This window comes from Primulina eburnea, chromosome 17 (assembly GCF_022965805.1).
Source record: "Primulina eburnea isolate SZY01 chromosome 17, ASM2296580v1, whole genome shotgun sequence".
Lineage (NCBI taxonomy): Eukaryota > Viridiplantae > Streptophyta > Magnoliopsida > Lamiales > Gesneriaceae > Primulina > Primulina eburnea.
In genome coordinates this window covers 23,758,728-23,775,980 of record NC_133117.1, presented here as the reverse complement: position 1 = coordinate 23,775,980, position 17,253 = coordinate 23,758,728, and the positions used below count along the sequence as shown (strand labels likewise).

Below are 17,253 nucleotides of genomic sequence, written 5' to 3'. Positions count from 1 at the left end.
TCAACTCGCGCATTTGCGCACCTTACTTCCGCGCATGTGCGCGAGGTCTTCTGGAATCCTATTTTAGCTACTGGACACCTCGCACATATGCACGCCCTCACGCCGCGCATATGCGCGGGGTCTTCTGCCAAAACCGCGCATATGTGCGCACTAGATTGCGCATGTGCGCGCATGGTATTTCCCTCGCTCATAATTCGCGTCTTTTCTCGTCTTTCCCGGTCTACTCCGTTCCGTTTATAATCACTTCAATTAATCAAGAAATCATCCCAGATTAATCTCAGATTCTGATAAATATACCCAAATCATTTCAGATTACGGTAATCAAATTCTCGGGCCTTACAGTATGAGCAATTGTGGTATTTTATTCATATCTCTTAGCTCGGTTATTGTAATGAAGCGATTCAGTATGCGTTGCAAAGATAAAACAATGATCTACAAATCATTTTCAGGAGTCAAAGTTTGGATCGAAGCTTAAGATGCTGATAAGTGATGATAAAACTACTGGTTCTGCACAAATTGGAATCAGCTAGACTGATTTCAGCACACCAGCTGAAACTGAATTGAACCATCTGCTGACCAACTGAATTGAACTGAACCAGCAGCTGACCAACTAAACTGAACCAGCTGCTGACCAACTGAAAGTGAACCAGTTGAACTGAACCAAACCAGCTTAAACTGAACCGAACTAATTGAACTGAACTAGACTAGTTGAACTGAACCAGCTGAAACTGAACTAGACCAGTTGAACTAAAATAGTTGACCAGAGTTGACCAGTCGAGAAAATATCCAGCAAGGAGAATTTTACTGTTGCAATCTCAGAAACTATACAAAAATTGTAGTAGAATGAATTCTACTAAGGTAACTAAACATGATCAAGTGTCTTTAATTAAGTAAATCATGTGTTAATTGACATTGGAACCGCCATAGCTGATTTCAGAAGTCATACCTGATTTCAGAAGTCAGGGCAGCCTAGGTAGTGGCTGAGCCAAACTGGTGCTAGGGATCTGAACCAATACTAGGGAATATGTCCGAACTGCTATGTTAGTTAGGGAGCAAATATGGAGGTTGGGATAGTGAGCTGAGGTATCCAGTAACATGTCACAAGTCGGGACATGTGTCTTTGTGCATGTGGCCGAGTGACAGGTGTCTGAACAGGTGTCGAAACGCATGGCATTGGATTGACACGTGCATGCATGCAAGGGCTCGGAAGTCCCGAACTGAGGTCTATAAATAGGCCATAGGATTTCTCACTGTGAAAGGGGTACTGTGTGTTTTTAGTGCAAGTCCTAGCCATCCTAGTGAGTTCGGACAGAGCAGAATGGTCCGGACAGGATAGAGTGGTCCGAACAGAGCAGAGTGGTCCAGACAGGTCAGAGCGGTCCAAATAGAGCAGAGTGGTGCGGACAGGACAGAGCAGAGTGGTGCGGACAGGACAGAGCGGTCCAGACAGAGCAGAGTGGTCCGGACAGAGCAGAGCGGTCTGCTATGTCCGGATAGAGCAGAGTGGTTCAGCCAGGACAGAGCGTTCCGGACATAGCAGAGTGGTCCGAACAGAGCAGAGCGGTCTGCACAGGGCAGCTAGAGAACAAAGCAGTCAGGGAACGAACTGTTCGAACTTGGACAGGTTGGACTCGGAGCATCGTCATTAGCGGGCTGACGATGGACGAAGGTTTTGAATTGTATCTTTATTATTTCAGGAATATTTTATACTCTAGTTAAGTATGGTAGATATGTTTTAGTGATGGTTTTCACTTGATGTATAGGCTTGGACTAGACCTGGTTGTTTTGATTTTTCCTGTGGATTAGGATTGCAGTGATAGAGGTACAAAAGTACTATCCGAGATATCCTGGTCGAGTATACATTCTTATATATGTTGCACGATTATTTGCTGCATTGATATATGTCATTGATGCATGCTATTATGTCACACTTTATGCTACATGTTGCATTTCATGTTGAGCCGTATCTCCTTCGAGATAGCCTTTACTGTTGAGATGTATCTATATCGACATAATCTATATCTTGTGGGGCCGCTCAGCACTGTCTTGTGGATGCATGGACACCGTGAGTACATAGTCGCCGACAGGTCAGTAGGGCTTCGGTGATCCGGGACATTTCAGGTCCACGTCTGATCTTTTAGTGGATGTAGTGATCCAGATGAGTATCGTGCGACACTATTCACTTGGCGCTTTCTAGACTGAGCATGTTAAGATATTTTGTGATTCCTGTTTCTTGACTACCCTGGTATCATATCATAGCATGTGCATGTCATATAGGTTTGTATACTCATGCTTTTGTACTGGGCGTTCTTATCGCTCACGTCCTCGGTTTTGTTTATCTTGGACACCTCATTCCCATAGGGCATGCCTCAGGTTGGATGGCTCAGGAGGAGAAGGAGGAGGACGTTGAGTAGCCGTTTGATTTAGTTTATCGGTACTGTTTTGATTCGATATGGTTGTACTGTATATTTTGATTTGAATTATTCTAGACATCGATTGGGTTGTATAACTATTGTTTCTTAACCGTTTCCGCAATTATCTCTGATTATTATTATTTAGGTTAAATGCATGATTAGCTCTTGATTAGTAAGTGATTCTGGAACGAGTTACTATAGAAACTTTCCAAACTGTCATATTCTTGTGTCTAACGTATATATCATTGTTGGAGCCTATAAATACAACATCTTGAAGATCAAAGAAGAGCTTTTGAAGAGGATTCAAAACATGTGCAGTTAGCATGAAGAAATTAGTTAGTTGAGAGCATAAGCCTTTGTGTGAGGATACATTTGAGATGTACACTGTAAATGATAAATTTCTCACACACAATCACTCACACATATACAAGAGAGTTGATATTCAAATATTATTTGAGTGAGTCTTTTACACAAAGACGTAAAACATTGTATTTGTAGTATTTGCATATGAGACATTAAAAATATGCTGATTGTGAGGTGCTGCCTACAATCTTGAGTGCTAGGAGGTTCAGTTGGGTGCTGCCCTTCCACATCGAGTTTGTACAAGTGGTTGTATAAATCAAAGTCTTCTAGTGAATCCTTCCCAAGGGGAAGAAAGGTGACGTAGGAGCATTTGAACTCTCCGAACATCCATAAACAAATTCGTATCTATTTATTTATTGCATTTACTTATTATTTCCATTGTTTTAAAGATGCATTGTTAAAGCATTTTTTTGTGTTATTCAAATACCAAAATATTGCATACAAAGTGTTTGATAAAATTTTTCAACTAAAATATTTGTACTCATTCAACTTGAATATATTTTAAATGATTTACAAAATATTTATTCGGTTTCTACGAAGGATTATTTCGAATGTCTTCAGCTTGGTTTGAACACCAAACTCGATTTAATTCATCGGTGTTCAATATTTCAACCGATCATGTCACTCCTGATCCTATCCACCACTATAGTATTTTCATTTTGGAGTCTCTTAAGGAACTTGTTGAGTTGGGCCGGTTTGATCTTTAGAACTTAAGAATATTATCTACGTGAACCAGGAGAAATCATCAATTATCACTAGGGTGTATTTCCTTTCCTCTAATCTCATTACTGGTATTGGTCCGAATAGGTCTATGTGGAGTAGTTCCAGGAAACGTGCTGATGAATTTCTTCCTTTGTTTTTGAATGTTGAGCGAACCTGTTTACCTAGTTGACAAACATTGCAGATTCTATCTTTTGCAAAATCAATGTTAGGAAAACCGGATACCAACTTAAGCTTGCTAATAGTGGTAATAGATTTGAAATTAAGGTGATTAAGCCGTTTGTGCCAAAGTAAATTTTTGTTTCTATTTAAGGCGATGAAGCAAGTAGGAGCATTTAAACTATCATCATTCCATTTCACCTTATTTATGTTATGCTCTATAAGACCAGTCAATACAATATTGCATGCAACTGATTTAACAGTGCAAGTATGCTTGTGAAACTCAATGGTATAACCGTTGTCACATAATTTGCTTATGCTAATTAGGTTATAAAAAGCACATATTTAATGATAATTTTGCCATGGGTAATCTTACCTTTACCTACAACTTTCCCTTTAGAGTTATCACCAAAGGTGATTCTTGGTCCATTGTAGTCGACGAATTTTGATAGGAGGTTTTTATTTCCTGTCATATGTCTTGAACAACCGTTGTCCAAAAACTAGATGGATTCTTCCAAGTTTTTCTTCTTCAGTACCTGAAATAATTGAAATCAGAACTTTGTACCCTTTTATATTTTGGGTCATGAACTGATTAGACCCTTAAGGACACATACCTGGATTATCCTGATGGATTTTCCGTTGTGTGTCCCATGATGGATGCGGTTATGTGCATAATCTGATGGTGTATGAAATGGTGTTTCTTTTGCAGAATGTTGTCTTGGCCGTCTGTCATTATCATTCAATTTTTACATCTTTTAAACCGGTCGACCGTTGTAGTGTCGGCTAGGTCTTATTTTCGAGTGATATCTGGTTTAACTTGGCTTTCTGCGGGGCCAATCTGAACCGTTGTGAATACTTGGATTTGGCCTGCATGTGAGCCATGATCGATTGGATTCCGCACCCTCAAATTCGACATATCCTACACCACGTCGCCTTCTATAGTTCTCAAAATTTACATTCTAATTGATTTGGACTTCAGGTTCGGTATCTTCATCTACCGTACTAGATCTGACAAATTTAATTGATATTAAACTGTCTTTCTCTAGTAGCGGTTGAGTTTTTGCTTCAGAGCTGTTGCATTCATTGATGATGTAACCTAGCCCAGTTCTATCTCCGGTCGATTTCTGAATCTCATGCATCGTTTCAAGAGAAGTAGAGGACTCATTCCATGAGTGAACTGTTTTCATCAACCGTTTATTTTCTTTTAACGTGGCATGAAATAATCTTCGCAAGTCATCATTCTCAATTGCTAGCAGACTTAACTTTAATTTCAAACCGTCAACCTCTTTTTGCTGCGAGCAGCTGGAGAGGGTTGATTTGTTTTTCAAGTTTGTTTCTCTGCCTTAACCTCATCAAATTGTTGCGATAGTCTCTTAAACTCATCCACGATGCCATGCAGTGACGCGAAAAGATCTTCTCATGTAAATTCCAGAGAGTCAAAGTAAAATACCATTTCTTCAATGGATTCTAATGCTTCATCATCCATGAGACATTTTACAGCCTCACTGTCGCTTTCACTCAAAGATTCCTCGGTGATGGATCTTTCTGAATCGGCCCATTTACTTTTTCCTTCTTCTCCAATTAAACTTGTTCTTTCTTTTTGGTGAACTTTTTGTCGTCTTTGTATCGTCTCCCATCAACTGGTATCTTCTCATATTTCTTAGGCATGTTCCACTCTGCAATAAAGTGCATCTTTTTCTCATAGTTAAAACAATCATAACCATCATCTGTATGGTCTTTCCTGTAAAATGGTTTAGCAAATTGAGATGGATTTTTACGCATAAATTTACAAAATTTCTTGACAAAAAGGTTCATAGCTTCATTGCTCAGCTGATTTCTTACTTGTGGACTCTTCGACTAGAAGAGTCCCTGTGACAACAGCCAGGGCCTTGGTTTGTTGAGAAGTGGATGGTTCTTCTTCAATTCGAATTCCGAGCTCGAACTCGTATGCTTTAAGATTGGAAAAAAGATCTTGAAGCTCCAGTTTATTCAGATCTTTTGATCCTCACATTGCTACTGTAACGTTCCGAAAAATTTGAAGGTTCACGTAAACCAGACGCATAAAAGTTATCAATTTATTGTGTATTTTAATTACATTATTATAATAAATTCGCGTGGACCTTTAAATTTTCAGGGTGTTACATACCACATGTCATCGTCCTGAGTTTGCTAAATATGCCTGCGTACGTATTTTTTAGTCATCATAATCTTCTTTAGAAAACAAAAGAATCTTGTTAAATGATGCCATATTGATTGTAGATATCAACATTCAAGAAAATCATGCTCTGATACCACTTGTTAGGATCGAGAAAGAGTTTAGAAGGGGGTGAATAAACTTTTTTAAAAGTATTTGATTTTTAAAATTAGTTTTCAATCGTTTTCAGGCGGTTGAAAGTTTTTCTTGAACTGTTAGAAATATGAACCACCTGGAAAGTGCAAAAAACGGTTCACGATTTCTAATGATAGCTTCAGCTGTTTGTCTGGCTTGTTAACAAGAAACGGTTCGAAAAGTACGTGCACGCGAAAATTAAAGACGCAAGATTTTTATTGATGTTCTAGATAAAAACTCCTACGTCACCCATTCTTCCTTTTTAAGAAAGATTCTACTAAAAGACTTTAACTTTACAAACTTATTGTAATAGCCCACTCCAATTAGTACTTATCATACTACCTGTCTGGAAACTCTTAGTGATCACTTTACATTTCTGGATTTTAAGAACCGTAGGTTCACCAGACAACATAATCAATCAAATAACCAAAAGGTTACTTATAAAAGGAAACTGTATGTTTTGAGTAGCACGAAACTGATCCTTGATTGACTAGATTTCTTTCTACTTATAGCGTGCTTGATGAGCGATGAAGTATATGAACTTTAAGAGCGGTCAGATCTTTTGAGTATGCAAGCTTCAGTAATGTGTCAATCGTGTGGTTGAAAAACTTAAAAAATGATCGAATTGTTATTTGCATTCTTCAGCTCTTCTTTTATAAGTTATCATCCCAACAGTTGGAAAAAATACATAACGTAAACTTGTACCATTAGAATGATATGTCACTATCAGCTGCAACTTCATTAAATGTTCTTCAACAAAGCATTTAATATTCTCTTTGCTTTCATAGCCGTGAATCCTGTTTCTTGAAGAGTTGCTGCTGAGTATCCTTTTGTGGCAACTTATATTAACATCAGAACTTGTAGGGTGTATAAGCAATCTTTTCTATTTTGGGATAGTGACATGAATGCAGATCTTTATCGGGACTGATGTAGGACATAGTTGAGTTGTAGCGGTGCAAAACAATTGAATATCCTGAGCCGGTCAGAAAATATTTTTCATTAAGAGAGAAATAAATAGCTCTTGCTGAAACGTTATGAAGACTTTGAACGGCCGATTGAAAGTCTTTTGAGCGGTTGAAACTTTTTCAAGTTGTAGGCGGACAACCGGTTGAAAGTTCAAGCGGTCGAAGACCAAACAGTTGAAATTGTTCTTGCTATACAAGAAAGATTGCAGCTGTTTCCTGAAACAGTTAAGTCATGTTTTGAATTTGTCAATCACCAAAACTTTATGATAATAATAATTTTTAACAGCGACTTTAAATAATTAGCTTAATTACTAAATGTGGGTTTTCTAAAGTATCAATCCTTTTTCACATTATATTATTTCCAAACTTTGTTTAAATTTTTTAATACAAATTTAAGTGTCACATTTTTATGGACTTAAATTATTTGTCCAAATCACAAATTTTAATAATATTTTTTATGTTATACAGCACAACGATGTTTAATATAGACACAATGTGTGTGACACAATCACCGATGATTATTATGTCCGAGCGTTCTAACTAAATAAGTATTATTCTTTAAAATAGATCAAGAAAACATATCAAAATTTCCAATTCTCCGGCTCTTAATTACCTTGGATGCCATATTTTTTTAAAAAATAAATAAAAGAAAAATAAAACCCTCATTTTCCTCTGTATATTTTCCCCTAAAATTCTGTGGTCTTTGAGATAAAAAAAAAAAAAAAAAAAAAAAAAAAAACTATTTATGTCGGAGAGAAAAAGCAAACCACGCCATCGATCAATCTCAAATCTTATTGCATTCTCAAATCGCTTTCTTTGATTTATCTTTTCTCTCCTTTTATTGATTTGGGATTTCTTTTTTGTTTTTTGGCCAAAAAAAAAATTTCCTTTATTTTTTGTGTGGGTTTCCTCTATTGTTTCGTTTTCAAATATTAGCATCATAACATATATATTTGGCTTTTTTATGTTCCCACGCTATGCCAACAAGCGGAATATAAGAGAGTGATTTGATCACTCAATTTGGAAACTCGATGGCTCCTTCTAGCTTTTGTTCAACTTCTGGTTTGTTACGAAATATTGTGGATTTAGCGAAAACTTAATATTGTGCCTATAATATGTAGGAAGATTGCATTTTCCGTCTGTTTATTGTTTGCTTCTTTACGATTTTGGTTATTTATATAATCAAATTTCATTCTAGTCATATATCTTCAATTGTTGACAATTTTATGTCACTTTTACATCGTGACTATTGTGTCGAACATTAACGATAAATTAGAAAAATGAATAAATTTGTTTTAAAAAACGAAGATAGCAAACTATTATTGAAATTTGACAATAGAAAAAAAAAACCGTAAATAAAAAAATATAAATGAGTAAAAAGATTTTTTTTTCCTTTTTTTTTAAAGATGTTGAGAGAATTCTTCTTTTATGTTTATCTAATTTTGAATTTTGATTGAGTTCATTATTTAAGCAATAGTTTTTCAAATCTTGTTTTTCCTCTGTGAAAATTCAAAAAAGCGAGAAATCTCATTTATAAAATTTATGGCATTTAAAAACTATGTTCTAAAAAAAACCACGCATAAAATCTCTTATAAATTAAATAAACGTGCTTGATATTTTATTCTTATATATATAACATATGTGTTAAATGTATTTGATTTTTGAAAACTGGATAATATATTGACCAATTAATATTATTTATAAGGTTTTAATCCAAGGGTGGAGACACAGGGTTCTTCTTACACTTTGTAGCATAGGAGGGGCAGTTTTTTGAGGTAAAAAAAAAAAAAACATTATATTTTCAATCAAAGTGGGGACTGGGGAGGTACTATTTTTGAATTAGAAGATATAATTATCAATGACAATGTCGGTAAATGCATGAAGGGAATAGTGTAGGGAAAATTACTGCGCTTTTCGATACACGGAAGGGGCGACGTTATCATTCAATAAAAACTTGATTTATTAGTCAATACATTACTTAATGTTGGTCACTTTGATATTGTATAAGAATCAATTGGATTTAGTGAGATGTTCTCCATTGGGATTTAATTACGATATAACCAACGGATTAGTGTCGATTTTGGAACGAGGATAGAATTCTCGGTTGGTGGCGATTTTGGAGCTGGAGGCTTGTAAGTTTTCTATTGCGTTGTATTAATTAGAAACTTATTTGTTTCATAATTCAGTGATGTGATAAGAAGATTACTGTTTTCGCTTAAAAAAATTCGGGTCTCACGGATCTTGCGAGTCTACCCGACGCCATTTCGTATTCGGGGTGGACGAGTCCGAAAAATATTTAACCGGGGCAAAGTTTTTTTAATGGGACGGGTCTTGGGTTTTGATAAACATAAAAATTGTACATTAATTAAATGTTTTATAATATAAATATATAGTTTTTGTTTTATTAAATTTTTAAATATTATATGTTTTATAATAAATTGTATAAAATATAAGTTGTTGTGTAATTATAAGTTTTTACTATTTTTACAGGTTCGATAAAACAAGAATAACCTTGGCGTTGCAAATGGGATTAAGATGATTCTTGGACCTGTAGAAAGTTGATGTTAATATCTACAATATTGGTGGCAAGCATGAGATAAAAATCCTCTCACAATTGGGATCAAATTAAGCAACAATTAAAGTTACCGAAGGAGTGGCAGTTTTACCATGCTCTAGTATTTTGACCATATCTCTCAAACTACTTGGTCAAATATTCTGAAAAAAATACCACAACTAGACAACTCAATTATCCACATGTTTCATTTTATGTGAAGAAGAAAATTCGGAGAAGATGCTTGTCAAAAGTGATGTGCAATATAATATTAATTTCTTGGAACACCAATGAAGACTTATGTGTAAAAAATAATATTTTATTTGTGGTTGTCTCCCCAAATTTGGCTATAAATAGGGGTGCATTGTAATGTATTGAGATATCCCTCATTCTATGAACAAATCTTTGAGTTCATAATATTTCTCTCTATATTTTTCTTTTATTTCTTCATTTAAATATAATTAGCATGTTAATTTCATATTCAAAGTTTTACACTTTGAATAATGAATAGCTAACTTCCTAAAGTTGAGATGATAAGGTAAATCTCTTGGCATGATAATAAGGTTATTATAAGGTAAGAATCTATGTTTTATATTATTTAATCATTATTTATTGTTTATGTTATATTTATTTCTTTAAGCATTTTTATACCCTACTTATAAGTGGGAGTTTTGATTTATTGTTGCTATATGTTACACTAAATTCTTGGAACCATTTAAATGTTAGTTTGGTATTACCAACCATTTAAAATGGATGCCTTGAGTTATTATATATAAATATATTATAATATTAAATTCTTGGAACCATTTAAATGTTAGTTTGGTTTTACCAACCATTTAACTTGGATTCCTTGATTTATTATATATGAATATATTATAGTATTAATTTATTGGTACCATTTAAATGTTTGTTTGGTTTTACCAACCATTTAAAGTGGGAACCTTGATTTAGTGTTTACAAATATATATAGCACAATAAATACTTGACCACATTTATAAGTTTTGGTATATATTATGTACTTATAAGATTATAATTTATAACATAATATAAATATGATTATTTAATATATTGGAACCATTTTATTAAGTGGATTTCAATATTGTTCGTTAATGTTAACTTTATTAAAATACCAAGAGTGGATCCTTTAATCTCAACTACTTAAATTTAAATTTGAACAATTAAAATTTACCCATTAAAGATTCAATTAAAATTAAAAAGAAACAAAAACAAAAACAAAAAGACATTGTAGTGGACTTGTAATTACCTTAGCTTCCCTGTGGATACGATATTCGGACTCACCGAATTATACTACTTGTGGACAACCTGCTCTTGGGAGTGCAACAATCAAAGTCGCAACAAGTTTTTGGCGCCGTTGCCGGGGAAGTATAATTTAATTTCAAGTCTATTTAATATTGTTTAAAGTTTATTTTTGTTTTTATTGCTTTTGTGTGTTTTTTTTTTCTTTTTGTTTTGCATTTGCATGAGCATTTGGTCACGTACACTTAGTGGTCGACTCATTCGAAATAACCCTTTATTTTTACAAAACATGGCGGAAGAACCCATCCAAGAAAATGAAGATGAAATTCAATCTCAACATGATCATGATAGACGAAGAACACTTAGAGATCACATGAATCCTACACGTACTAGTGCACCTTCATGTCTAGTTTTTCCCCCTGATGCATCTCATTTCAATTTTAAGCCTGGTATTATCCAACTTTTACCCAACTTTCATGGCTTAGATTCTGAAAATCCATACATGCATTTACGAGAGTTTGAAGAAGTGTGCAACACATATAATGATCTAAATTGTAGCATGAACACCATTCGCCTTAAGCTTTTTCCTTTTTCTTTAAAAGATAAAGCTAAAACTTGGCTACAAAATCTTAGATCGGGATCCATTCGAACTTGGGATGAATTGCAACAACAATTTTTGAAAAAGTTTTTTCCATCTCATAGAACAAATTCTTTCAAAAGGCAAATCATCACTTTCACTCAAAAACAAGGAGAAACTTTTTATCAGTGTTGGGATAGATACAAAGAATTGCTTAATCTTTGTCCACATCATGGTTTTGAAATTTGGAGAGTTGTTTCTCAATTTTATGAAGGCTTAACACCTAAAGATAGGCAAATGGTTGAATTTATGTGTAATGGAACATTTGAAGATAAAGATCCGAACGAGGCAATTGAGTATCTCGATTCATTAGCTGAAAATGCTCAAAATTGGGACACTATAGGTACAATCGAACCATCAAACAAGATTCAATCTCCTACATCTGGTGGAGGTATGTACACTCTCAAAGATGAACATGATCTTCAAGCTAGATTTACCTCTTTGGCAAGAAAAGTTGAGGCACTTGAATTGAAAAAGAATGGTCAATTAAAATCTGTTCAAGAAATTGTGTGTCACATCTGTGATACAAGTGATCATTTTACAAAAGATTGTCCCACTTTGCCCTCTTTTAAAGAATGTCTCCATGAGCAAGCCAATGTTTTGAACAATTTCAAAAGGCCAAATTTTGAACCATTTTCTCAAAATTACAATCCAGGTTGGCGAAATCATCCAAATTTTAGTTGGAGGAATGATAATGCTGCACAATTTCCGCAACCACATTTTCAAAATCAACAAAATTTTCAAAATTATGCACCTTATGTTCCTCCGCCGAAAAGAAATTTGGAAGATACATTGAATTCTTTCATTGCAAAGCAAGAGTCTATCAATACTCAAACTGCTCAAACCATGACAGACTTGAAAGATACTCTTGCTAAATTTGCATCTGCACTTAATGTTCATGAAAAAGGTAAATTTCCTTCACAACCTCTGCCTAATCCCAAGGATCATAATACACAAATTGGAACTTCTGGAACTCAACCGATGGATCAGGTAAAATCTGTTATTACCCTTCGAAGTGGTAAGGTTGTGGAAAAATCCATTCTTGAACCTTGTGAAGATGATGATAAATCAACTCCAAAGGGTAAGGAAGTGGAACCCATAACTTGCGAAGAGGAGGTTCAACAGACAGTGTCACCACCATTCCCTCATGCATTGAAAAATACAAAAAAATCAAATTTGAATTCTGATATATATGATATTTTTAAACAAGTAAAAGTTAATATTCCTTTATTAGATGCAATAAAACAGGTACCATCATATGCCAAATTTTTGAAAGACTTGTGCACTGTGAAAAGAAAATTGAATGTGAAAAAGAAAGCATTTTTAGCCGAACAAGTAAGTGCAATCATTCAAAATAATAATGCTTTGAAATACAAAGACCCTGGTTGTCCTACTATTTCGTGTATTATTGGAGAACGAAAGATTAAAAAAGCCTTGCTTGACCTTGGAGCTAGTGTGAATTTACTTCCATATTCAGTTTATCAAGAACTCAATCTAGGCGAGTTAAAACCTACTTCGGTAACACTTTTACTTGCTGATAGATCTGTTAAAGTGCCAAGAGGTATGGTAGAAGACGTGTTGGTCCAAGTTGATAACTTTGTATATCCTGTCGATTTCATAGTTTTAGATACACAACCTATTGAAGCTTGTAATGCAATTCCTGTAATTTTAGGTCGTCCATTTTTAGCAACTTCTAATGCTCTTATAAATTGCAGGAATGGAATAATGAAGTTGTCATTTGGTAACATGACCTTGGAGCTCAATGTTTTTAATCTTTGTAAGCAACCACATGACAAAGGAGATGAAAGTGAAGATGAAAATCTTATTGAAACTCTTGTGGAAGAAAACATTCAAGAAGGGAGTACTCGTGATCAATTAGATATTTGTTCAATTGAAACTGTTAAAGAAAATATTGAAATTGATCTTGACGATTTTTTCAGGTATCACTCGTTACCAGGATCAGAGAAAGAATTTGATGAAAAATATGAGAACAAAGACGAACCACCAGTATTGGAGTTAAAACCCTTGCCAGAAGAATTGAAGTATGCATTTCTTGGAGAAGATGAAACATATCCGGTGGTAATTTCTTCCAAACTCTCAAGTAATCAAGAAGGTAAATTAGTTGATATGCTTAAAAGACATAAAAATGCAATTGGTTGGACACTAAAAGATCTTAAGGGCATTAATCCACTAATTTGCACACACAAAATTCACTTAGAAGAAAATGCAAAAACATCTCAACAACCACAAAGGAGATTAAATCCACACATGAAAGATGTTGTGAAAACTGAAGTTCTCAAACTACTTGATGTTGGAATTATCTACCCTATTTCTGATAGTAAGTGGGTAAGCCCAACACAAGTAGTTCCAAAAAAATCTGGCATCACAGTGATAAAAAATGAAAAAGGTGAATTGTTAACAAGTCGAGTCCCATCTAGTTGGCGGATGTGTATTGATTATAGAAAATTAAATGACGCCACTAGAAAAGATCATTTTCCATTACCATTTTTGGATCAAATTTTAGAAAGAGTAGCAGGTCATCCCTACTACTGTTTTCTTGACGGATATTCAGGCTATTATCAAATTCCCATTGCACTCGAAGATCAAGAAAAAACTACATTCACATGTCCTTTTGGAACATTTGCATTCAGAAGGATGCCATTTGGTTTATGCAATGCCCCAGCAACATTTCAAAGATGTATGCTAAGCATTTTCTGCGACATGGTTGAAAATTGTTTGGAAATTTTTATGGATGATTTAACTGTTTTTGGGAATACATTTGATAATTGTCTTGAAAATTTGGAAAAAGTTTTAAAAAGATGCGAGGAAAAAGGTCTTATTTTAAATTGGGAAAAATGTCATTACATGATTACTTCTGGAATTGTTTTGGGACATGTCGTGTCATCTCATGGAATTGAAGTCGATAAAGCAAAAGTTGATGTCATTGCCAATTTACCCCCTCCAAAAACCATTAAAGAAATTCGCTCATTTTTGGGACATGCTGGATTTTATAGGAGGTTTATAAAGGACTTTAGTTTAATCTCTAAACCCATTTGTAACCTCTTAACAAAAGACAGTGCATTTGAGTGGACTCAAGAATGTCAAAATGCTTTTGATAAAATCATTCGACATTTAACATCAGCTCCTATCATGCAACCTCCTGATTGGTCTTTACCATTTGAAATCATGTGCGATGCGAGTGATTATGCAGTCGGTGCAGTATTGGGTCAAAGAAGAAACGGTAAGCCTTATGTGATATATTATGCAAGTAGAACTTTAAACAATGCTCAAATGAATTACTCCACAACTGAAAAAGAGCTACTTGCTGTAATATTTGCATTAGATAAATTTCGTTCTTATTTGATTGGATCAACAACTATCGTGTTTACTGATCATTCTGCTATTAGATATTTGTTGACCAAACAGGATGCAAAGCCACGACTGATACGATGGATTTTGTTGCTCCAAGAATTTGACATTGTAATCAAAGATAAAAAAGGAACCGAGAATGTCGTAGCCGATCATTTATCGAGACTAGTAACAGGATCATCTTTTGAAATGACACCAATTAACGATAATTTTCCTGATGAACATCTATTTTCAGTTACTACTACACCTTGGTTTGCTAACATAGTAAATTTTCTTGTGACAGGAAAAATGCCACCGCAATGGAGTTCCCAAGATAAAAGAAAATTTTTGAATGAGGTAAAAAACTTTTATTGGGATGATCCGTATCTGTTCAAGTATTGTCCGGATCAAATTTTTCGACGTTGCATACCCGACAATGAGGTAAGTAGTGTCATTAAATTTTGTCATTCAGAAGCATGCGGGGGACATTTTTCTTCAAAGAAAACAGCTGCAAAAATCTTGCAGTGTGGATTTTATTGGCCCACTTTGTTTAAAGACACCCACGAAATCTGCAAGATCTGTGAAAATTGTCAAAAATTGGGTGCGATTTCAAAAAGAAACATGATGCCTTTGAATCCTATCATTGAAATTGAAATATTTGATTGTTGGGGAATAGATTTTATGGGACCTTTTCCACCGTCGTTTGGATACTTGTATATTTTAGTTGCAGTTGATTATGTTTCCAAATGGATAGAGGCAATTCCATGTCGAACAAATGATCATAAAATCGTCATCAAATTTTTGAAAGAAAATATTTTTAGTAGATTCGGAATTCCTCGAGCTATGATAAGTGATGGGGGAACTCACTTTGTTAATAAACCATTTGCTTCATTAATGAAAAAATATGGTATTACTCACAAAGTAACAACTCCTTATCATCCTCAAACAAATGGACAAGTTGAATTAGCTAATAGGGAGATAAAGCAAATTTTGGAAAAAACTGTTAACTCAAATAGAAAAGACTGGTCTCTGCGACTTAATGATGCACTGTGGGCATATCGAACAGCTTTTAAAACATCATTGAATATGTCTCCCTATAGGTTGGTTTATGGAAAACATTGTCATTTGCCTGTGGAATTGGAACATAAAGCTTATTGGGCGATAAAAACTTTAAATTCAAGCATGGATGATGCCAACAAATTGCGTAAATTGCAACTTAATGAACTTGATGAACTCAGAAATGATGCGTATGAGAATTCAAGGATTTATAAAGCAAAAATCAAATCATTTCATGATAAAACAATTCTTAGAAAATCTTTTGAGATTGGTAAAAAAGTTTTGCTTTATAATTCTCGACTTCACATATTCCCAGGAAAATTACGATCAAGATGGACAGGCCCATATGTTATAAAGCATGTGTATCCTTATGGAGCTGTGGATATTGAAAATCCTAAAAATGGTGATGTTTTTAAAGTGAATGGACAAAGGCTTAAACCATTTTTGGAAAATGAAATCTTTCAAGAAGAGTTTATTTCCCTTTCTGATCCTTGATTTTTTTTTTTTTTTTTTGTGTTGCATTTGATTATTGTTTGTTTTTATTTCAGGTTTTCTTAATCTTTTTATTTTCCCGGTTAAATGGCGGATAACGGTACTCCGTGACTCTCATAGTCGGTTAAATCAGTTTCCCACAATTGCTGATACAAAAATTTAAAAAAAAAAAATCATTTCTTTTCTTTTCAAAATGGATGAAATTCTCTCAAAAATTTGTAAATATTTTCCCTCTGTTTCTGAAAATGTTCTAAGAAAAATTTATGCAGGAAGGTGTGAAAGATTGAGATTACTAATGCAAAAAGGAATTCCAGAAGATATTCGTCTTGTAATAGAAGCTAAGGTCCGATTAGGAGGAGAAGTTCCACAATCATTGCTTATTCGGTATTTGCCTGGATTAGGAAAAAGCACTTATGCGAAAAAACGAAGGGCCAAAAGTTTAGGGGTTTGTCATAAGTGTGCAAGATGGACTTGTGACAAACGATGCAGATCTTTGGGATGTGTTTCCAATAACAGAGAAGATAAAATTGATTTCATTAAGAATGGGCTGAGTAAGGAGTCTTTAGATAACATCTTATTGACTCTTGAGACGCATTCTAGTGGACATGTGCATATTGAACTTCTCCGTTTATGGAAACAATTTCAAGATGAGCGTCATAGTCTTGGGAATCTGACTAAAAAAGACCCTGTTTGCCAATTTATAAGAAAATTGGATGGGAAGCATATCCTCGACTCATAGAAGGCGTTGAAGCCGTTTCTGGACGTAAAACCAGAGGAAAATTGTGAGCCACAATCACACTACTGTTTATAAGCATGTGTGTCATTATTTTTTTACTATTTATTCTGTTTACAGCTGTGACCCATAGTTTTGTCATGATAACATATTACCCCTATAAAATCTCTCATCTTTCTTTCTACTTTCGCAGAAAAAAAAAAAGGAAAGTAAAAACATGACTGGATCC

The 17,253-nt window shown here is 34.5% G+C and overlaps 1 protein-coding gene across 1 annotated transcript in view; it reads left to right on the top strand.

Annotated features, from left to right (window-relative positions):
- Nucleotides 1–17,253, top strand: part of LOC140817966 (uncharacterized) — a 65,034-nt gene that overhangs the window by 13,060 nt on the left and 34,721 nt on the right. The window contains exons 2-5 of the mRNA XM_073177760.1: nt 14,469–14,663; nt 14,865–15,221; nt 15,468–15,745; nt 16,157–16,202. Coding sequence (XP_073033861.1) covers nt 14,469–14,663; nt 14,865–15,221; nt 15,468–15,745; nt 16,157–16,202 — 876 coding nt within the window. The remainder of the gene's footprint in view (nt 1–14,468; nt 14,664–14,864; nt 15,222–15,467; nt 15,746–16,156; nt 16,203–17,253) is intronic.